Here is a 24062-nt window from a genome sequence, read left to right as displayed (position 1 = left end):
ATCAATCACATACACGTACACGTACACATACATAGACACTATACATGACACAAACACACACCAATACGCATACACAAGTAATAATTTAAGAAAATCGAAGTGATTAATGGAGTCACATGTGTCAGTGTTGTGTCGATATTAGACATTAACACATTTTCAGTCTCTTAAGTTTCGGTTCTACAAATTGATATTGTGTTTCTTGACTTCAAATATAAATTCAAACTATCAATTCAAAGTCATCTATCTCAATATATCTTCATGGTTTGTCTCAAGATTAAAATTAGATGTAAGTGATGCTTTGCTACTTATGCCATACTCATTTTTTACATTTCAATGCTGTCTTAAATATATCAATTTTAAATCTATCAATTTGTTCCAGTCTCATTTTCTTTTTTGAAAAGTGAATCACATTTTTTTATATTATAACGTAATTGTGTGACTTCTTGAGGATAGTAGTCAAAAGAAAAGCTTTTGTTTCAAGATAGATTCTGATTTATCATGCCTTCAATTGTGTTATGTATTGTTCCAGTCAACTTAATATGAGATATGCTCAAAATTTGAAGTTGAATAAGATAAAATAATTCAAGTGGAATTTGGAGTTACTTACAACCAAATGTATCCAACTGATTGAGAAGGGTAGCTATAAAAATCATAGCTTGATGCATATGATTAGAGCAAATGTCCAAAGCACAACATTTTGAACTAAAACTAAGGAGAAAAAGAACAACTTACAAAATGAATGTAACCATTCACTGACTAGTATAAAAAAGGAAAATCAATGAACAAAAACATTAAAACAAGTGAAACATGAATTCAGAAGCAACAGTCTTACAATAACATATGATCACATCTCATACAATTATTTGGAAAACTCTATCCACGAACTGCGACATGCATAATCACCTGATAAAATACAAAACAAATGAAATGGATGTAAGTTTTGATTAGAATTACGTAATGAAACAAATACTCTATAGTTTGACTAATAAAACTTGAAAAGGGTTTCACTAACCTTAACTGGCAGGAGCTCAATTTCTACGAAAGCTATTTAACTTTACGATCAAAGTAACATAGAGCTTGTCACCTACTCCATATATAAACCGAAAGTATGCATGCCTCCATTTCCTAATAAGAGACAAAGAACCACAAATCCCCCAGAAACCTGCTGCAAATCCAACTCCCATCCCTAGATACAATGATTCTTTTATAGATTCATCATCCTCATTCTCTGTAGATGGCAGTGCAGTTTTAGGATTTTCTTCTGTTATGGTACAATTATTAAGAGGAGCTCCGCATAGTTTAGGATTCCCAATATAACTTGATGCATTAAAACTTTGAAGTTGAGTTCCTATTGGGATTTTTCCATCAAAACTGTTGTAAGATAAATTCAAATAACCCAAAAAGTGTAACAGAGACATGCTTTGAGGAATTTCACCACAAAACTTGTTATTAGAGAGATCGAGAGATTCCATATTTATCATGCCTCCAATCGTCTTCGGAATTGTTCCTGTCAAACTATTGTGAGATAAGTTCAATGTTTGAACTTGAACAAGTCGAAATAATTCCAATGTCACATCTCCAGACAAACTATTGGATGAAAGGTCAATAGTTCGCCTATCTGGGCTAACTTGATACACATAATCGTGACCTTTGATAAATAAATCAATTGTGTCAGAATACCATCCATTTACATGATAAGTAACCATTTGAGTCAAGTTGTAGACACAGCGTGGCAAAGATCCTGAAAGTTTGTTATGTGCAAGGTCTAAGTGAAACAAATTAGAGAGATTGAAGAACTGTATTGGAATAGTCCCTTCAAATTGGTTAGCTCTCAATATGACCACTTCTAAGTTTTGTGACATCATCATTGGTATGGTTCCAGAAAAATCATTTTTTCCCAAGTTCAAGAATCGCAACTGTTTCAAATCAGAGAGGTACATTGAAACTTCACCAGACAACCTGTTACTCCACAAGTTTAGGAGCGACAGTTTTTTCCAACTATGTGGAATTGATCCTGAGAAGGAGTTGTAAGACAAATCAACCGAAACAGCCATTGGTGATATGTTTGGGAGTCCTCCTGTGAAATTATTGTGATCCAACCTTATGTCGGAACAGTTTAGTGTTAGGATAGATATGTCTTCAGCAATCGAATTGTTTGACAAATAAACTTCACCGGGTATTCTTTCTATAAGGCTCGAGAACTTATTTCTATCTACCAATGAAATTCCCGAACTCGATACGTCGAGATGTTGCAGTGACTTTTGTGTATATATCCAAGATGGAAAGTTTGAGCCTTGATTTGTATTTTCCAATGAAAGGTAAGAGAGTTGAAAAGGAGGAACCCAATCCAAATCAAATTGGAATACAAAGTTTGAATTACTCAGGTCTAGATGATCTAAACTAGAGAGTTTGGAAAATTGTAAATTTGAAATTGCACCAGAGAAATTATTAGGGACAATAGATAAGTAATTTAAGGAAGAGAGGTTTCCTAGAGTTGAAGGAATAGATCCTTGTAGTTGGTTTTCAGAGAGATCAAGGTGTTGAATATGGGCAAGTTGGCCTATTTCTACTGGAACTGATCCTTGTAGTTGGTTATAAGAGAGATCAAGGTGTTGAATATGGGCAAGTTGGCCTATTTCTACTGGAACTGATCCTTGTATTTGGTTATAAGAGAGATAAAGGTCTCTCAAATTTTGAAGGTTTAGCAAGCTTGAAGGTATCTCACCATGTATATTGCTTCCCCGAAGGTCAAGATAGGTGAGATCTTTGGTGAGATTAAAAAACCCATTTGGTATATGAGAGGCGAAGTTGTTGTAAGAAAGGTGAAGAGTTACAATTGAAGACAAATTCAAATACTCAACATATGGGAAGTTGTTCAGGTTACAATGACTCAAATGTAATTCTAATAGTGAAGGAAGTGTATTCACTATTTGAACCCAATTGGTTTCCTTATGAAGATCATATCCACTAAGGTTGAGATATTTTAAGGAAGAAAGTGGAGAAAGCCAATCAAGATTATCCATACCATTACCTAAACTGTAGAAAAAGTTAAGGTAGACAAGTTTAGATGAATGTGTGATGTTGTGTTGAATAGATGGAATAGTTATCACTTCGAAACCATTATGACTCAAATCCAAATAACTGAGAAATTCAAGTTCAAGAATACAAAGATTCATCTCACCTTCCAATCCATAGTAGCTGAGATCAAGTTTTGTAACTCTTCCCGTAATGTTGTCACATTGGACTCCTTCCCAAGCACAACAATCTTTTTCTGTTGACCAGGTTGATATCACACCAAAACTAACATTGATGCCCTGTTTGAAGGTTGACAGTGTCTCGTGATCTTTCTCATTGCATCGAACCAATGTGTGATTGCTGCACATGCTTTTGTGGAATGTGGTTATTGATAAAAGTAGAATCAAAAGAAGTGACATTTGTGAAATAAGAATGGTCATCATGAATAATTGTTTGAATCAGAGAAGATGAACTAATTCAAATGGGATTATGATTTGTTATGAGATTTTTATGTGCTTATATAAGATATTGAGTTATGAGAAAGCTTAAAAAAAGATAAATTGGAAAAAGGTTGATAAGAAAGTATGTGGACAACAGTTTCAATTGATACAAATGGGATCTAATTGTTAGAAAAAATGAAATAGCTCCAAAACTGTAAGACTTTGAATAGAGGCAGCGAAGACTTGGAACCTCATGTGCCAAATTATTCAAAACTTATCATAATACGAATGGTAAATGTTTAATTGATACTATTTTGTGGACAACAATTATATGGATCACCCTGTCATTATTTGAACCTTTTTTTATGACAAAGGAAATTGCTATGAATACCGCACAGATTTGGCAAAATTAAATTTCAACTTTGTCATTTAAAATTAACAAAGTAATACAAATTGAATTTTGTTTTGTTGTTAACCCTCTGATTTATAGGGAAAATGGACCCAATTTACCCGGACTTTAAACTTGGTTTTCCTAAGGGATTCGTTTTAGAGAGAGCTTATTAACAACTTAAGTTCGACCACTTGGTTAATACAAATTGAATATGATATAAATTTTAAGTGATTCTGATTGTACTCGACATGAAATTTGTTTCCAAGAAAGAAAAAAAAAACAAAGTTACATCACATGTTAACTTGACCATTATGATAACATTTTTAATGATTGTCGTTCTGCATTGCCTACAAATGGTACATTGACTGCCGTAAATGATCAATTTATTTCTACATTTCAATGCTATCCAATATCTATTAATTTGTTTCAAACATTGCTATTTATGGATTGCCTATAGTTTCTACATCTCAATGCTATCTAATATCTATCAATTTGTAAACAACTATATTATGTAATCGTGTTTGGAGGCTCAAGAATTGCCTTAGTGGCCTTACTTTTGAGCAGTCTTGTTGCTAGAAACATTTGCTCGTAGCTAAATCACATATATTAGTGGTTCTTGTTTTATTATATAAGATAAGATAAGATATGGTAGCTTATGGAAAAGCTAAAAAAAAAAATAGCTCCAAAAAAAGATGACATGGAAAAAGCAATAAAATACTTGGAATGTTGAAGTAAACGATAAGAAATACGTGGACAATAGTTTTACAATTTCAACTCAATTTGTAGAAGTTTCAACACAAGAAGTTGTGTTATTTTTATACAAATTTGACAAAAAATTGTTATGAGATTTTAGAAAGTTAGTGTGATTCAAATAGAATATTAATTACATTCAAACGATTAAAATAGATGTTACAAGGCATTGCAACTCATTCACTATATATCAAAACAATAATTTTGAACTTCATTACCCACGTTTTTTCTGGATTGAATTTGAATAACTCAAAAAAAGTTTGTCAATTTATTATAGGTTTAATTAATATGCAGATCCCTAAACTATTTGAAAATTTTTAAAAAAGTTCTTAACTAAAAAATATGTAACCATATTCCTAAACTATTTCATAATTTTCAATTAGATGTTTCTGTTAAACCACTGTTATTTGTCAACACTGAAATGACATGCATATTATATACAGGCGTCCCTGAGCTAATCATCCATTAAACATGGTTATAACATGGTTTAGGAATATATATGATTACACATGTTTTAGTTTAGAGGTCTATTTAAAAATTCTCATATAGTTTAGAGATATGCATATTAACTAAACCTTTATTATATTTATTAATGATCCATTAAAATTCATTAAAAAATTATTTGAAAAGTGTAAACAATTTATATTGTTTTACATATAGTTGTGATTGACACGATATATCCCATGTTCATCCAAATGGGATTTTGATTACCACAAAAAAGAAATACCTCCAAACAAAAAGACTTTGTAAAAGAAATGAAGACTTAGACTAGTAGAATTTCTATGAACCTCATATTTTAAAATTGTCTTGAAGTTTCAATAATTTATTGATTTGGAAAACAAGAAAAAAGCAACAAAAAAATGGGAAATATCCAAACAAGAAGGCTTGGAAAAGTGATTTGGAAAACTTAATTATTTTCTTTTGAAATATTTATATAAATAATTAAAGAGCTCTCCAAAAGAAATTATCCAGATCTTTTCGTCCATTTTGTTTTTAATGAGCATATAATGATCAACATTTGAACCCATTTAGTGACAATGAAAAGAGACAATAGAATACACGTATTATATCTAGAACTGTCAAATACGCCACAAATTCCAAAGCTCACACCTGTTTTTGCAATAGAACCCACTTGAGAATGCTCAAATATGACAATGAAAAGAGACAATAGAACCCATTTGAGAATACAAAGATTGATCTCACCTTCCAATTGTCTGAAGAGGAGATCAAGTTCTGTGACTCTTCCAGTAATGTTGTTGCAGTGGACTCCTTCCTGGGTTGATTTTTCTCTTCCATTTTCACCTATTATTTAAACAATTTTATCCTTTATATAATATTATTTAAATTCTTAATTAAAAAATAGTTAATTAAAATAGTAACAATCCACAATGGTAGGGGGACCACAATAATAGAATATTGGACACAAAAAATATATCTTATTTTGAATTTATATAAAATATATTGTAGTTCATTGTAACATTTTTTTTTTTAATTTTACCATTTTTCATTAAATTATTTACCGTTTTATCGTTCCTTGTCAATAAAAGCAGAAAGACACATATGTTAGTGCCCGTTTTGATGCTATTATATATAATAAATCAACTTTTATTGAAGGAAAAATAAATCAACTTTTTAACATCTTTATATAACATGTATGTCATGTCAATGTTGAGTAACGAAAAGTGTAACAAAAAATAGCTCCAAACAAAATGACATTTTTTAACGCAATGAAGACTTAGACTCGTAGAATTTCTCTAAACCTCATATTTTATAATTGTTTTGAAGTGGCCATAAATTGTTTGATTCAAGTGGGAGTGTGATTGCTTGGTAATTTCTCTTACAAATTTGGCGTATGAAAAAAGCAAGAAAAAATGGAAAATATCCAAAAGAAGGCTTAGAAAAGTGAATTAGAAGACTTGTGTATTTTCTTCTGAAATATGTATTTAAATAGTTAACGAATTGTCCAAAAGAAATCTTGAACATCTTTTTTTCCATTTTGTTTTTAATGACAAAGCTTGAGAAAAGGATGAATTGAAAATAGATTGATAAGAAAGTATGTGAACAACATTCAAATGGGGTCTGATTGCTAGAAGAATGAAATAGCTCCAAAACTACAGGACTTTGAAAATGCATAGAAGACTTGGAATTATAGAATTTCTTTGAAAACTTGTGTTTTAAATTTGATACCAAATTATTTGAAACTTAGTATGATTGATAAAATGAAAATTGTTTTTTTAACATACAAAACTTCCCTCCAATGGTAGTTAGCTAATGACGATTTTTTTGGTATATATTTGAATAACCTAAAATGATTTTGACACTTATTTATATTATTAATTCTCCACTAATTTAACATATTTGAAAAGTGCTAACAATTCAAATTATTTCACCAATGATTGTGATTGTGATTGATATGACATATAGTGCTGAGGCAAATGGGGTTCTGATTGCCATAAAAAAGAAATAGCTTCAAACAAAAAGACATTATAAAAGCAATGACGACTTAAATTTAAAGATTTTTTTTTTTTTGAGGGATTAAATTTAAAGAATTTCTATGGATCTCATGTTTTAAAACTTTGTCTTGAAGTGGCCATAGTCGATTGATTCAAGTGACAGTGTAATTCCTTAGTGACTTTTCTTGCAAATTTGGAGTATAAAAGAAACAAGAAAAAAATAGAAAATATCCTTACGAAAAGACATGGATAAATGACTAGGAAAACCTAAAATATTTTCTTTTGAAATATATATACTATATATAAAGAAAACTACCACTTTCAGATTGGGCTGAATTTTTCTTTCTAAAAATGTCTTCAACTTTCAATACAAATAACACATGTAAAAAAATAAGATAAGAATAAATTTAATTATTAAAAAATATAACAAACACGATATGAATATATATGTCTGCTTTTTTTTCTTTATCATTAGAAAAATGTAACAAATTAAATGAGCATATTTATACTTAATTTGCTATCATCCCAATTATACCCTTAAACAACTTTTTCTATAATAAAGATTGTTGTTTGTGTTATTGAAATAAATAATCATGTTTAATTTGGTTTGTTAAAATAAGAAAACAACAAACATTTATATTTTAAGTTTTAATCAAAATCAAAATTTCATAAAAAAGCATAATTCATAATTTTCAAATATTAGCGTAGTAAAAAGACCGGAAAGACGAGCACATGAGTGCCCGTCTTTTCACTAGTTTATATAATGAAAGAGTTGCCCAATATACCAAGTTCGACTCGAACTACCATTAAAGTAAAAAAATATAAAATATGTTAAATAAAATCAAAAAATATAAAATACCATAAAAAAATAAATAAAACTAATGCAACTTTTTTTCGGATTTTTCTGAGAATATGAAAAATTTAAAAAAATTAAAAACGGGCCTAAATGAAGGAGTTTTGGATTTTGAGGGGCGGAATCCTATAAGAAGTCTCTTCTAAAGGAGTCTTTATCCTTGATTTTTTTTCTTCTGATTTTCTGAAAAAGTTTTGGAGCAATTTGATCAAGTAATACAAAAACTGAATTTTCGACTCGGAACAACTAAACATAACATAAAATGGAAGGATAAGAGTTAGGAAGATTAATATGGTCCTTAAACTGACTATCCATGTTACAAACAAACTTAGAATTCATGTTGATACAATTTGGGTAATATAACCCGAACTGTTTTTCCCCAGAATAAGAGTTTTTAGAGGGTGTTCGTATTCTATAATCCGAAAAAAACAAGGAACGCGTCGAATTTTTTGGGGTGTTTAGATTATAAAATACAAATTAGTGGAAAACTCATTTTCCAGCCGAAAACATAGAGAAAACTCGATTCAGATTATAAAATATGAAAACCACATGACATTTCCGTAAAAAAAAAAAAAAAAGTTGCGCTAGAAATGGGTATGGTGGAAAATGTAATAGTCCTATATAAAGGGGACCTATTTTTTTGATATCTTCTCACACAACTCTTAATTTTTTTTTTTACAGACACAAATTTTGGTTATTAAAAATTTGCATTAGTTTTATTTGATTTTTTTATGGTATTTTATATTTTTTTTGATTTTATTTAACATATTTTATCTTTTTTACTTTATTGGAGGTTTGCGTCGAACTCGGTATATTGGACAACCCTTTCATTATATAAACTAGTTATTAAAAAGGCACGCGAAATAATTCTAGTGCCACTTCTCCAGAGGACCTGGATTTCTTGCTGTAACTGCTTCATGCAGTTACACGCAATAGTTAATCTTAGCCATCTGATCTTTAATCGGTTGCTGAGATCAAACCGTGTGAAAATTGATCAAACAAATCTGAACCGTTATATTACTTTTCTTCGGCTAAGATTTACTACTGCGTGCAGCAGTTACAACAGGTAATCCAGTTCCTTCTCCAAACAAGTTATAGTTGAAAGGTCAATAGTTTAACTATATGGTTGGATTTCTTACACATAATCTTGACATTTCTATACAACTCAATTATAATATGAGACAAATATTAGAGATATATAGTTTAGTTACTAGTATTAGTCCTATTAGTATATATAGTTGTAACCTCCCCATAAGTGGGACAACTTTCACTCATTGTAATATTTCATATTCATCAATACAAAGAGTTAGTTAAGCTTTTCTCTCCTTTCATCCATGGATGCCATGTTTCATAACAACAAATAATATTTGTTTAAAGTAAGTAAACATAGCAGTCAAGTTAAAGACGCACTCCGGTATAGATCCTGAATATTTGTTTTATGCAAGGTCCAAATGTACTAAATATGTGAGATTGAATAACTGTGTTGGAATAGTCCCTTCGAATTGGTTAGCTCTCAATATAACCACTTATAAATTTTATGACATCATGATTGGCATCGTTGCAGATTTCTTTTTTTCTTCCCAAGTTCATGATTAGCAATTGTCCCAAATCAAAGAGGTGCACTAGAGATGATTATGTAGAATGTGGATCATAGAACAATATCCCATTCAAATGTGAGTATGATATCTAGAATTGGTACCTAAGTGGCAGATGGGTGATTTATATATAAGATGTTTCGGAAATTACTGATAATGCAGAACAACTTCCATAAAAAAAAAAAAAAAAAACTTGCTTTATAGGAGAAATGTAAAATAAACTTTTGATCTCGGAGTTGTGTTGGTCTCCATATGAACAGACGACATTTTCTATGAGGTGATTCATCTCAGTACCAATTATTATGCATTTTGCTGTCATATATACACTTTATCTTTAACCATACAAGAGTAAAAAGACAGAAGAGTTGAAATATTTCAATAGGTTTCGTTCACTTGTTTCTAGCTTTGATAGGGAAGCTTGTGTTATTGTAGATGAAATAAATGTGATAATACACTCAAAATACTATAATTGTTATGGTGAAAAGAAAAAAAAAACTCAGTAATAATAAATCTCTACAATCTGAAAATTTTAGTAGATTGCAGAATATGTCATTTTGTACTATATCTCATTCGTTTGTCGTCTAATAAATCTGACTTTGAAGTGAGTTTCATTTGATCTTCCTTTTGTAATTTCTTTCCAAATTTCCAGTTCTCGTGTAAGTTCTTAAGAAAGAAAACAAAGTTGCTAACATGAAATTTATAGTTCTATGAAAGTTGCATGTAAATTCGATTGAGAAAGATGTGTGTGTGTGCGCGCATGTCAAATATGCGAAACGTTTATATAGGGACCAAAACAAGTTTGTCCTCAATAAACAGATATAATTTTCATGTGTTCAAAAATTTTGTTTCAGTACAAGGAGACATAATCTTGTTCTTATTTATTGGTTTAATCCGATTGGGAAAATATTGATGGGACTGATACTAAACATTTCTCCTGCTTGAGTTCATTATATTTGTACTTTTGATGGAACAGATATGCTTATTTTGTAATTAAAGATATATAAAATGCAGCAAGCAGAATGACTTGAACCAATTATTATTCTTTAATTTATCCAGACACATAAATTTCATCGGAGTAGTGTTTCACTTCACTGAAAGCGATATAACTATCAATCATTGACACATACATAGACACTAGACATGACACAGACACATGCCAATAATTTAAGAAAATAGAAGTGATTAATGTTGATATTAGACATTGGAACATCTTCACAAATATTATGTTTCGGTTCTACAAAGCAATATTATGTTTCATAACTTCACAAATATAAACTTCAATGTAAGATTTCACTTTATAGCTTAAACCCTAACTCAACTCAAACTATCATTTCAAAGTCATCTATGTAAATATATCTTCATGGTTTGTCTCAAGATTAAAATTAGATGTAAGTGATGCTTTGCTACTTATGCCATGCCTTATTTTTTTGACATTTCAATGCTGTCTTAAATCTATCAATTTGTTCCAATCTCATTTTCTTTTTTGAAAAGTGAATCACATTTTTTTATATTATAAAGTAATGGTGAGACTTATTGAGGATAGTAGTCAAAAGAAAAGCTTTTGATTCAAGATAGATTCTGATTTATCATGCCTTCAATTGTGTTCTGTATTGTTCCAGTCAACTTAATATGAGATATGCTCAAAATTTGAACTTGAATAAGATAAAATAATTCAAGTGGAACTTCAACATACAAGTTATTAGCAGAAAGATCAACAGTCGATGCCTAAACTTGTAAAACTATCGTGATAGCGATTTCCTATATGATTCTTCTGTATGTTTGAGTTTTTAGAAATCAAGGAAGGGAGCAAAGTTTTTATACAAACTCTAGATATGATTAGAGAAAATAACCAAATCATATTGAAAGCAGCAAAGTTTCTAAAGAAACTCTTATTCTTAAACCATCTGCATAAACTGATATGTAGAGAGATACATGAGATGTGGACAATCCCAAAGAACAACTTACAAAATGAATATAACCATTCCCTGACTAGTAAAACAAAAAAAAAAAGAAAGAAAATCAATGAACAAAAACATTAAAACAAGTGAAACATGAATTCAGAAGCAACAGTGTTACAATCACACATGATCTCATCTCATACAATTATTAATTGTTGATATCAAAATATTGACTCAATTTGGAAAACTCAGTCCACGATTTGGATAACAATGCACAAACTGCGACATGCATAATCACCTGATAAAATACAAAACAAATGAAATGGATGTAAGTTTTGATTAGAATTACATAATGAAAGAAATACTCTATAGTTTGACTGATAAAACTTGACGTATGTTTCACTAACCTTAACTGGCAGGAGCTCAATTTCTGCGAAAGCTATTTAACTTTACGGTCAAAGCAACATAGAGCTTGTCACCTACTCCATATATAAACTGAAAGTATGCATGCCTCCATTTCCTAATAAGAAATAAAGAACCACAAATCCCCCAGAAACCTACTGCAAATCCAACTCCCATGCCTAGATACAATGATTCTTTTGTGGAGTCATCATCTTCATTCTCTGTGGATGGCAGTGCAGTTTTAGGATTTTCTTCTGTTATGGTACAATTATTAAGAGGAGCTCCGCGTAGTTTAGGATTCCCAATATAACTTGATGCATTAAAACTTTGAAGTTGAGTTCCAGTTGGGATTTTTCCATCAAAATTATTGCAAGATAAATTCAACACCTCCAAAAAGTTTAAGAGAGCCATGCTCTGAGGAATTTCACCAAAAAACTTATTATTAGAGAGATCGAGAGATTCCATATATATCATGCCTCCAATCGTCTTCGGAATTGTTCCAGTCAAACTATTGTGAGATAAGTTCAATGTTTGAACTTGAACAAGCCGAAACAATTCCAACGGCACTTCTCCAAACAAGCTATTGGCTGAAAGGTCAATAGTTCGCCTTTCTGGGTTAACATCATACACATATTCTTGACCTTTGGTAAATAAATCAATTGTGGCAGAATAATACCATCTATTTACTTGATAAGTAACCATATGAGTCAAGTTGTAGACACAGTGTGGCAAAGATCCTGAAAGTTTGTTATGTGCAAGGTCTAAGTGAAACAAATAAGAGAGATTGAATAATTGTCGTGGTATAATCCCTTCAAATTTATTGGCTCTCTGTAATATCCATCCATGAGATTTTTTTTTTAAAAAGGGCAAAAAGGTAACTTCCCCTTTAATACCATAAAAGTGGGTGTCTTGAGAATTCTACACAATTCCACTCTTTTTTCTTTCTAAAAATATCATAATATTTTCCCCCTTCTTTCTCAAGAAACCTATCGGCCCTCTTATCTTCTTCTCCAACCCTCACCAAAATTTTAATTAACCAAGCTTTAAAACAATACACAATCCTTCCTTTGTAATTCTTATGTAAACTCACCTATAGTTTCAAGTCTAAATCCTTTCCTTCCTTCCTTTTAATTGAGGTCGAAGCTCTCTCCCTCTCATTACACTTTGGTTTCAGTTACAATTCAAGGTAGAGGAGTGCAGACATGCTTGTTTTGTCTCTGATCATGGCTTAGTGGGTGTTCAGAAGCTAAGAAACAACAAGGATGTTGGAAGCTAGAGTTGGGTTTTGAGCTAAAATTAGGTATGTTTGGATTATTAAATTTAAGTTGTTTTATGGAATAGGCTAAGGCAGTAGCTTATGTGTTTGATTGAATAAGCATGATGGAATATTAAGAACAAGAAAGGATTGATTTTTAGGGCAGAAGCAAAGTAGTGGATTTAAGCCATAAGTTGTTTTGGCACATAAGTGATTATTTAGAGTTGTTGTTTGGGCTGCTATAAACTAAGGGATAATAACAAGTGGTATATGTATGGTTTTTGAGATGTTATTATGTTTGGAGTGATAGAATAAAAGCTTGAGTTATCTTATGAATGGTTAATGTTGTGTAGATGTTTTTGGATATTGTTGGTACTATCTTGAGTTGTTAAGAGCAAGGATTAGGGACTAAGCGTGAGCTGCTGCTTGTTTACGTGGGTACAGATGTGAGTATGCATGTTTAGAGAAAGGCAAAGTTTGAAGCTGTATTTGGTGTTAAGTTCGTATGGACAATTTCGTTTGTATATTTTCCTGTGTAACCTGAAAGTAAATAATTGTTGAAGTTTTAGATTCTTCATTCAATTCCCTTCAAATCGGATATAAATTTCATGTGATTCTGATTAGTAATGAACTCGAAAAGTGTGTTTGAAGTTGGATAATTCTGCTGGAAAACGGCTTACGGGTTTTGTCATGATTTTTGCGAAATGAGCTATATTGTGGATTTAGACTAGTTAGAAAGGTGCAGAATTGAACGCCTATGATTAATAAGAGTTTTGATCGAAGTTTGGGATGAATTCGGAACACGCAGAAGCCATAAGCTGCAGTTAAGATGTTTCGGGGAAAAGTGCTTACGGAGCACACCGGGAGCTTAATTAGGACTCAAGCAGTGCGGAGACTTCAGAAGATGTTAAGATTGGAAAAATTGTTACCCTGCTTGCTCTCCGGGAGTGTTTGAAGAGAAAATATAGTTGGTGCGCCATAACTGTGAGTTGATGACGATCATTATCGCTTATTTTCAATATCGTTATTATTGATATTTTTATGGTTTTATATGTCAAAGTATTTAAAAAAAATGGGAAACACACCTTTCGAATATTTTTCTCGTCTTGATACATGTTTTAAGTCGGTGATATTATTGTGGTCGCTATTTAGATTTTATCTATGACTTATAAGCAAAGAATTACAAATTGGGATTTAATTGTATGCTTGGCCAAGTTTGATATTTCACGAATTGTGGTTTTAAAGCTATATGTTTTGAGAAAAATGATTATTATTGCGACGACCTAGGTGCACCTAGTATGTGATTTCAATTAGGTAAAGTTACCCCGTTAGATGGAGCCGCCCCTATGGAATGGCCACCATTAGGAGGAGAGGGCTATCAATGAGAGGTAAACTACCTAATTGAAGATGTTTTACACTTTGTTTTGAGTCGAGAGAAAAGAGCTATCCGTTAGATGGAGCCGCCCCTATGGAAAGGCCACCATTAGGAGGAGAGGGCTATCAACGAGATGGAGCTAGTTCTCGATTCACCCATTTTGATTATTTTTACTAAATGGAGTTTTCTATATTTTCTTTAAAGACTTTTATCAAGATTTTCGACAATATATTTTTAAAGGCTTTTGTTATGATTTTCGGCGATATATTTTCTAAAGGTTTGTAATCTTATTTTCACCCCTTTACGACATTGGACTCAGAAATATTCATACTTGATTTTGGATTAATAGAATTTTATACGGTTACTAGTTTGTAAATGAACATTAGATTTTGAGAAACTTAATTACTCGTGCCCATGTGTGTTTCCTTTCTAGTTGGTGATGATTGTTGTCTCCTCACTAAGTCTTTATGACTTACCCCTTTTTCTTATATTTTTACAGATTCAAAGTCAATTGCGTAGAAAGCTTCTAGCAGGGTTAAAGATCTATCAGTGTCACTTTTGGTAGGCCCTCTTGGTTGGTTTCTCTTTCTATATTTATATTTCAGTGTCCATTGATGTATCTGCAGCTATTTGGAAGTCTAGGATGTGTTATTCTGAGTTGTACAAGTATGAGAAAAATGTTAATTGAGATGTTGGATGATAAAACAGGTTTTTAAAACAGGATTCATATCTTGGAAATGTTGAATTTACAGGGGAAACTATGTCGAAATTTCAGTAAATATTTTGATTGAAGTGAAAACCGAATTGGAATTGTTTTTATTTTTTAGTTTGTCAAGTTGAATTAATAGGCTTGCCGGGCTAGAATGTTCTAGTTCGTGCGCCGGTCACGATTAGTGTTTTGGGTCGTGACACTCTCAATATGACCACTGCTAAGTGTTGTGACATCTCCACTGGTATGTTTCCAGAAAATTCATTTTCTCCCAAGTTCATGGTCTGCAATTGTTTCAAGTTAGAGATGTACAATGGAAGTTCTCCAGACAGCTTATTATTCCACAGGTTCATGACCATCAGTTCTGATAAGTTCTTCCAACTTTGTGGAATTGATCCTGAGAATGAGTTGTAAGATAAATCAACTATCGCAGCCTTTGTTGATAGGTTTGGGAGTCTTCCTGTGAAATTATATGCAGCAAAGTTTCTACACAAATTCTTATTCTGCAAACATCCACATAAATTAATATATAGAGAGATATACATAACATGAGCAACATTAGATAGGACAATTCCCAAGAACAGTAGTCCAGTCACATATGACCTCATCTGATACGGCCCTGTTATACCCTAATTTTGGACCTAAAAATACTAATCAATTTCTCCTTTTCTTGCATTTTAAGTCATTTGAACTGTCTCTGATCAATTACATCTTTCTCTGCATTTTATTTCAATGTTATTTGCAAAATTTACATGTAAGGGTATTTTAGTCATTTCCTATGTCAATTTTCTCTCAGTCTTTCAAAATTTTGTTTGAGTCCTTTCAAATAGTCTGAATAAGCCCTTGCTTCAATTCTATGTCAAAATCCATTTCAAAAGTTGCATTTGAAGTCATTTTAGGTCAGTTTTGCCCCTAGGGGCATTTTGGTCATTTCAAGTGTCAAGTCACTGTTTAAATCCTAAAAATTGTCTCTGAGTCTTTTAATTTTGCTTGTATAAGTCTTTGTTTCATTTCTCTGTTAAAAATCCATTTTAAATTTGCATTTGAGTCGTTTTTAGTCGTTTTAGTCCCTAGGGGCGTTTTGGTCATTTCACATAAACACTCTTGTCTGCTTCGTTGTTTTTAATCATCTCGCTTTACGTTAATTTTCAATTTACTTCTTCAATTCAATTTTAGTTTAATTTTCATTTTAGTCCTCGTACTTTTGTTATTTGCATTTTAATCCTTTTTTAAGTCAAAGTCAAGGTTTGTTACAAGTCAAGTGCCACATGTCCCGCTCCCATTGGTCCAAGCATTTCCACATCACCTATAAATAGGTCAAAGTTGGTCAAGGTTCATTCAACTAATCATTTTTTACACCAATTTTATTTTTTTCAATCTTTTTTCACAAAAATCACAAAATTCATAATTATTTTTTTCCCTCACTTTCTCTCTCCTCTAACAAACTTTCACCACCACCAAAACCACCCTAACTAACTCCATAACCACCACTCAACCACCCTAAACCACCACAACTACCTTCAACCACCACCTTCTTCATCCTTAACAACCTCCGAACTTCACAAATCCATCACCAGTTTACAGATTCTTCAAAAAACGATTCAAAACACAATAATCCTCCCAAACCAAATCACAACAAGCGCAAGTTCTAATCTGCATCGACAACAATTCGAAATCATTCTCCGTCGTACCTGAGCTGGAACAATCCTCAGAACGTGGTGAACCGGATCGGATAAGGGTGGAATCAAGTCGAGAGTCGAAAAACGCGGAAATGAAGCATGTGAAACCGATCGTGAAGAGAAGAGTATCGGAATTGTGAGATCAAAACGTGAAGAACAGCAGCATGAAACGGTGAAAGGGAGCCAGATTGTTTCGCGAGCAAGAACAAGAAGAGGGAGGAATGAACTTGAAGTCTTCCTTGTAGCTTGAACCTCCGAATTTAACAAGAGGTAATGACTTGATTTCTTTCTTTTGAAACTTTGTATGTGTTTTTTGTTCGAATCTTTGAAGTTAGATCTCGGCCATATGTGTGTGTTTTTGAAAAAAATAGTTTCGGATTTGTGCTTAGGAAGAAAAAGGATGTGTGAAACTACAAAAAAATTTTGAATCGGAGCATCTTCGTGTTATTCCGGCGGCGGCGCCGCCACCTTTGGGTGGCCGGCCACCGCGCCGGTGTAAGGTTGAAGATGAAGATCATCTTCATGTTCTTTGTTTTCCAGAAATGTTTAGAGAGAGGGAAGAGAGAATAACACGTTAGAGAGAGAAGGAGATTGGCTAGTGAGCTTTCTTTCACGTGTTGTTGTTTTAAGTTGTGGTTGTTCCATTTTATTCCATGCATGCCGTCCACCATATTATCATGCTCCCTCTCTGTCCTGGTTATGTGATGAATCATGCGGCTCCTGAAGCCTCTCTGTGGGCTTGGGCCTCTGTTTGCCCAGCATTTCTTTTTGCTTGTGTTTTCTTTGCTATTTTCTTGCGCTGATTGTGTTTTTACACCCCTGTGATGGCTAAAGCTTCTTGAAAAATTCCAAATCACTTCCTATTGTTTTTCTTGTTGATTTTTTTGATCATTTCTTGATGGTTCTTGCATGATAAGTACTGAAGATATGTGAAAAATATTCGTCTTTTGTCAAATGCATTTCTTTTAATTCTTGATAAATTTTTTGTTGAAAGATCTTGCTAAAAATCTCTTGAAAATATTGTGAGCTCTATTGCTTTTGTTTTGGATGATCAATATTCTTTTTTGTGATTTTGCATACCAGAAATTGATAAAAAATAATGCGATGCCTTCCTTGCTCATTTGCGATGCATAGTGTTTAAAGCTTATGAAAAATTGCATGATCTTGACTCCAATTCTTGATGCATGTTCGTGATTGACGATGTGTGAATTTGTGATGAGCTTACCTCCATATTTGATGTATTTTCATTGGATGTTAATGTGTTGTGATTAGTCACTTGCTTTGCAAGACATATTAATGATTGTTTGCGAAAATAAAACGTTAGATATATCTAGGAATGAATCATGACCTTATAATTGGAGCATGGACCTCTAATTCTCACATTTTTGCTGCATTAAAACCCATTTAAAAATTGCAATAATGTGGAAATTATAAGTCATGTGCCTCTTGAAGTGTTGTGATTAGTTCTTAGTATATCTTACCCCTTTATCTTTGGTTTCTTTGCATTTGTTTAGTGTTCTTTTGCCTTATTGTTTTCTTCATTACATTTGGTGTTACTAACCCCTTGTTTCTATCTTGTGTCCTTAGCTTTATTTTTTTACACTTTAAATTCCATGTAAAAGTTAGAATGTAAACATTTAGGAGCTTTTTGTAATATTTTACTTTCATGCTTTTAATTTCTTGGCAAAGAGGCCATAGAATGTATCTAGGGTATAATGTAAAGGACAATGGACTCTAAAGATGTACACCGACACAAGCACCGACACATGCACACACATCACTATATAGCTAGAATATGCATGTTTAGATGTATGTTTAGGATTGTATGTTTAGATGAATGCCTAGGATTTATACTTAGAAAAAAACCAACTTTCCAAACGAATATGAACAACTTCACTCAAATCTTTTCCAAATAAACCTTGGGATCCAATATCCCATTGTATTTTCTTTTCCATTTTCTTAATCAAATTTCAATGAAAATAATCAAACTTAGACCACATTTTGCAATTCACTAATCCAACCTCACTATTTCCTAATCTCATGCCCTTGAGGCCTCTTTCTATTCTTCCAAAATCCATTTTCAAACTTAAAATCAACCAACAAAAACAAAAACATTTTTTGAGAGAGAACTACGGTGGATTTGATCCCTTAATCGGGTACGTAGGCAAGGAACAAAATTCCTTCAATTCAACTAAAATAAAAATCCAAAAACATTCTTCTCCCTCCAATTCTTCATTTAGCAACTCTTAGGTATAAATAAACATTTTCAAATAGCATTTAAAAATAAAGCGCGCGCGTAGAAATTAAAGACGGTTCCTATAGGTTACTATAGTCGTTATGGGTGCCTAACACCTTCCCGTAGCGAAAACAACTCCCGGACCTCGATTCTCAAGGGTTTTGCTTACTTTTTCCCTTCCCAAGAAAAAATAAGATATCACCGGTTTAAAAGGTTCAAACGTAGTCAATGTTTGACACCCGAAAACCAAGATAAAACAGCTGGCGACTTCACTGGGGAGATTCGAGAGTTACGCCTAGTCTTTATTTCCACGTTTGCGCTTGTATTTTTATTTGCTTCTTTTACTTGCTTTCCTATGTGAATAAATGTTTAAATTCTTGCAAACGTGTGGGGTGAGAATATCAAAAGTCCTGCACCCGGGCTGAGTGAACTTAGGATTTAGGAGGGATATAATCGACAATTCATTCCGGGGGTTGCCTCGTGTTTTGGATTACGCGATCAATCCCACACAGCTGAGGCATTTTGGGGGTGATGTTGTCGGCGCGAGTTGTCGCGTTTAGGCACTTTGCTTCTAATTGTTCTATGACGCTATGAACCGTAGATAACCAAACCCATCCATGGCCATTTTCTAGGATGTAGTGCGGAGGCTAAACCGGGTGTTGTCTCGAGTTTTAGTCGTCACGCGATACTACACTCAAGTTAGACCTTCCACGTATAATCATGGAGCGAGTGTTGTCTCGTAACACCATGAGATACGTCGGAGAGGTTGCAGCTTGGGAACCTTTTTAGAACCCGGTTACTATTATCCTAAAACCCTAGTTTCACCGGACACCGTGTCCACCCATGACTCCTCGACTTTGAACTTCAACCCACCATGTTTTCTCCGAACTTGAACATAATCATGCATTCATGCATACATGCATACATGCATAAACTTTTTTTCATGCATTTATCGGAGGACTTAGACAAGTCATCTTTTGAACATCACGGATGTGAACACCAAGTGATACCATCTCAACTAAACTTTTAGTCTTGCTCAAGATCCTCAAATAAAACCGTGTTTCTCCGTGATGTTCACAACCACTTTGACAAGTCTTCTGACAAAAAAAAAAGAGAGTCTTTTTGCATTTGCATATCATGCATCATATGCATCATTCATCGGTCACAAATGGCTTCCCGTGCTCATTGTCTCCTGGTTCTTCTGCCGCAGTCTGAAAGGTGGCTCGTGCTCGCAAGATTCACCAACCAGACAGAATTCATCAAACAAGATTTCACAAGAGAAGGATGATGGCTAATTTTGAAGAAGAGAATGCTCAGCTCCGTGCCGAACTGGCTGCTATGAAAGAAGACTTGGCTAAGGCTCATGACGCTATGTCCGCTATGATGGCTTCACAGGAACAGCCAGCCACTTCTATTCCAGTTACTGCTGAGATTCCTGTGTCTACTGCTATGCCTCAAGTAACTACTGTTGTTACCGACCCTATTGTACACACTGTGCAACAGGCGATTGATGTTGATACTCCGCGTGGACAAGATCCCGCAATGGAAGCTATGAAGAGACAGTTAAGGGAGTTGGCTGGAGAACTCCGTGAGGTCAAGGCTAGCCGAGGAAACAATGGTGCTCCCGCTAAAGCTCGTGATCTATGCTTGGTATCCCGATTTGAGGTTCCGAATAAATTCAAAGAGCCAGAATTTGACAAGTACAATGGGACTTCTTGCCCACATAACCATGTTATCCGGTATGTCCGAAAGATGGCTAACTATGCCGACAATGATGCACTGATGATCCACTGCTTTCAGAGTAGCTTGACAGATGATGCAGCAGATTGGTTCACTAGTCTGAGCAAAGATAACATCCATACCTTTGAGGAACTCGCTGCTGCTTTCGAAGGTCAATATGAATTCAATACCCGTCTAAGGCCAAACAGGGACTCTCTCAAAGCCCTATCTCAGAAATCAGATGAAACCTTCCGAGAATATGCTCAGAGGTGGAGAGGGGCAGCTGCCCGTGTTTCTCCTCGACTGGATGAGGAAGAGTTGACACAGACATTCCTGAAGACTCTGAAGAAGGAATACAAGGAGAGAATGATAGTCTCTGCCCCAAACAACTTCTCTGATATGGTTACAATGGGCACTCGATTAGAGGAGGCCGTCCGAGATGGTATTATTGTCCTTGAGAAAGGTGAATCATCAACCAGTGCACCGAAGAAGTACGGTAATGGTCATCACAAGAGGAAAGAATCTGACGTAGGGATGGTGTCTGGTAACCCATCTGCAGCTGCTACACAATTACCCCTGCCTTATCACTACATGCAATACTCTCAACATCCTTTCTTCCCACCATTCTATCAGCAATATTCTCTACCACCGGGTCAACCACCAATGCCCGTCAATGCTATCCCCCAGCAAGTACAACAACAGCCTCCTGCTCAACAGCAACGGCAGCAACAACAGGGTCCCCGACCCAAACCTTCTTTTCCAACAATACCAATGCTTTATGGTGAGCTGCTCCCAACTCTACTTGCTAAGGGACACTGCGTCACTAGACCAGGCAGGCCTCCGCCTAATCCATTGCCTCCCAGGTTCCGTCAGGACCTAACATGTGAATTCCATCAGGGTGCTCAAGGCCATGATGTCGAAGGTTGCTTTGCTCTGAAATATATTGTGAAAGATCTGATAGAAAAGGGACGGTTGACTTTTGAGAATAGCGTTCCTCACGTCCTTGACAATCCACTTCCAGACCATGCTGCTGTCAATATGATTGAGGCTTTTGAAAGGATTCCCGCTCCTCAGGAGGATCCCATGTTGGATGTCCGCAATGTCGTTACTCCCTTGGTGCCATTACATGTCAAGCTCTGCCAGGCCTCTTTGTTCAAACATGATCATGATTCTTGTTCAGAATGTCAGCAAAATCCCATGGGTTGTCGTGTGGTGCAAGATGATACCCAGAGTCTGATGGATGACAAACACTTGACCGTCAGTGATGTATGTGTGATTGTGCCGGTGCTTCAGGATTCTCCGGGTCAAGAAGGGCAAGCTGCTGGCTGGGGCAAAGTGATTCAGATTCTGGAAAACAAGCGTAAAGAGGGCCTTGGATTCTCCCCGACATCTGCTGTTTCAAAGGGGACTTTCTACAGTGCTGGGTTCATCAATGCTATTACTGAAGATGCTGCTGAAGGTGGTCACGTGCCTGCATTTGTTATACCAGGAGGCACTGTGAGAAATTGGGAAGCCATTGATGTTCCTTTAGTCATGCATGCTTCCATGTAATGTGTTTTGTTGCTCATGTTTTCTGTTTTCAAAATAACAATCCTTTCGCTCTGCCCAAGGCGAAAGTGATATCTTTGTAAGGGCGTGTTTGTTTCAGCATTGCCGTTAATCAATAAAAAGTTGTCGTCTTTCTCACGACTCTTTGTTTTTTACTTTTTAGTGCCTTTTTCTTGGAAATAATGGTAATGCCAGAAAAAACCAAAACATCTGTATTTTTCTTATTAATTTCAAAAATCTGCATGAAAAACTTTTTCTAAAATCATCCCAATCATATTATGCAGATTGAACCATAATAAACCCGTTGAACACAGTGACCCTATGGTTCATCCAAATTTTGAATTCCCTGTATATGAAGCTGAAGATGAGGATGATGATGAAGAGATACCATATGAGATCACTCGACTGCTTGAGCAAGAAAGAAGAGCCATTCAGCCTCACCAGGAAGAAATTGAGCTTATCAACCTGGGTACTGAAGAGAACAAGCGAGAGATCAAGATTGGCGCTGCACTTGAGCCAGAAGTGAAAAAGAAGATCACTCAGCTTCTCCATGATTATCCAGATGTCTTTGCATGGTCCTATGAAGATATGCCGGGTCTAGATCCCAAGATTGTGGAACATCGAATACCGACATGACCTGAATGTCCTCCTGTCAAACAGAAATTGAGAAGGTCTCGTCCAGACATGGCTCTTAAGATCAAGGCTGAGGTACAGAAGCAAATTGATGCGGGTTTCCTCATGACAGCTGAATACCCTGAGTGGATTGCCAACATCGTACCAGTACCAAAGAAAGATGGGAAAGTTCGAATGTGTGTTGATTACAGAGATCTGAATAAAGCCAGTCCAAAAGATAACTTCCCATTGCCTCATATTGATGTTCTTGTTGACAGTACTGCCCAATCCAAAGTATTCTCTTTTATGGATGGTTTCTCCGGCTATAATCAGATACGAATGTCTCCTGAAGATAGAGAAAAGACGTCCTTCATCACTCCGTGGGGAACGTTCTGTTATAAAGTTATGCCATTTGGCCTGATAAATGCTGGTGCTACCTATCAAAGGGGTATGACAACTCTGTTTCACGATATGATTCACAAAGAGATTGAAGTATATGTTGATGATATGATTGTGAAGTCAAGTGATGAAGAGCAGCATGTCGTGTATTTGAAAAAGATGTTTGAAAGACTGAGAAAGTACAAGCTGCGGTTGAATCCTAATAAATGCACATTTGGTGTAGGATCGGGAAAGTTGCTAGGCTTCATTGTCAGTCAAAAAGGCATTGAAGTTGATCCTGATAAAGTCTGAGCCATCAGAGAGATGCCGGCCCCTCAAACTGAGAAGCAAGTCAGAGGTTTCCTCGGACGTCTGAATTACATTTCAAGATTCATATCTCACATGACTACTACTTGTGGTCCAATTTTCAAACTGCTCAGAAAGAATCAGCCTGTTGTATGGAACGATGAATGTCAAGAAGCTTTTGATAGCATTAAAGAATACTTGTTGGAGCCACCTATCCTTGTCCCGCCAGTGGAAGGAAAGCCTTTGATTATGTATCTGTCAGTGTTAGACGATTCAGTGGGCTGTGTTCTCGGTCAACAAGATGAGACTGGTAAGAAAGAGCATGCTATCTACTATCTGAGCAAGAAGTTCACCGACTGCGAGACTCGGTATACAATGCTCGAAAAGGCTTGTTGTGCTTTAGCCTGGGCTGCCAAACGCCTGCGTCATTATATGGTGAATCATACAA

The 24062-nt window shown here is 34.6% G+C and overlaps 2 protein-coding genes and 1 long non-coding RNA gene across 4 annotated transcripts; 1 reads left to right on the top strand and 2 right to left on the bottom strand.

Annotated features, from left to right (window-relative positions):
* Positions 1-616: 616 nt before the first annotated feature.
* Positions 617-3486, bottom strand: LOC146937969 (receptor-like protein EIX2). The gene is made up of 2 exons (XM_085752040.1): positions 1013-3486; positions 617-903 (listed from the first exon to the last, which is right to left on the bottom strand). Exon 1 carries the CDS (start codon positions 3456-3458, stop codon positions 1029-1031), a length of 2430 nt encoding a protein of 809 aa, XP_085608166.1. The 5' UTR covers positions 3459-3486; the 3' UTR covers positions 617-903; positions 1013-1028.
* Positions 617-15559, bottom strand: LOC146937967 (uncharacterized). Of its 2 annotated transcripts, XR_015031089.1 has the most exons (4): positions 15344-15559; positions 11803-12626; positions 11655-11693; positions 617-883 (listed from the first exon to the last, which is right to left on the bottom strand). XR_015031089.1 is itself a non-coding variant. In XM_085752041.1 (3 exons), exons 1-2 carry the CDS (start codon positions 15493-15495, stop codon positions 11819-11821), a joined length of 960 nt encoding a protein of 319 aa, XP_085608167.1. In that variant the 5' UTR covers positions 15496-15559; the 3' UTR covers positions 11533-11693; positions 11803-11818. The 2 variants fall into 2 exon arrangements, 1 of the variants encoding a protein (XP_085608167.1); XM_085752041.1 differs by lacking the exon at positions 617-883 and having other exon boundaries at positions 11533-11693.
* On the top strand, positions 12633-15206 carry LOC146937968 (uncharacterized). Its single transcript, XR_015031090.1, has 2 exons — positions 12633-14036; positions 14927-15206. It is a non-coding gene; the product is annotated as an uncharacterized LOC146937968 (long non-coding RNA).
* Positions 15560-24062: the final 8503 nt, after the last annotated feature.

This window comes from Medicago sativa, chromosome 3, assembly GCF_051527215.1.
Source record: "Medicago sativa cultivar Bolivia chromosome 3, Bolivia_mono, whole genome shotgun sequence".
In the NCBI taxonomy this organism is placed as follows: Eukaryota; Viridiplantae; Streptophyta; class Magnoliopsida; order Fabales; family Fabaceae; genus Medicago; species Medicago sativa.
The sequence above is the reverse complement of the archived record's forward strand: the minus strand, read 5'-3'. Positions and strand labels throughout refer to the sequence as shown.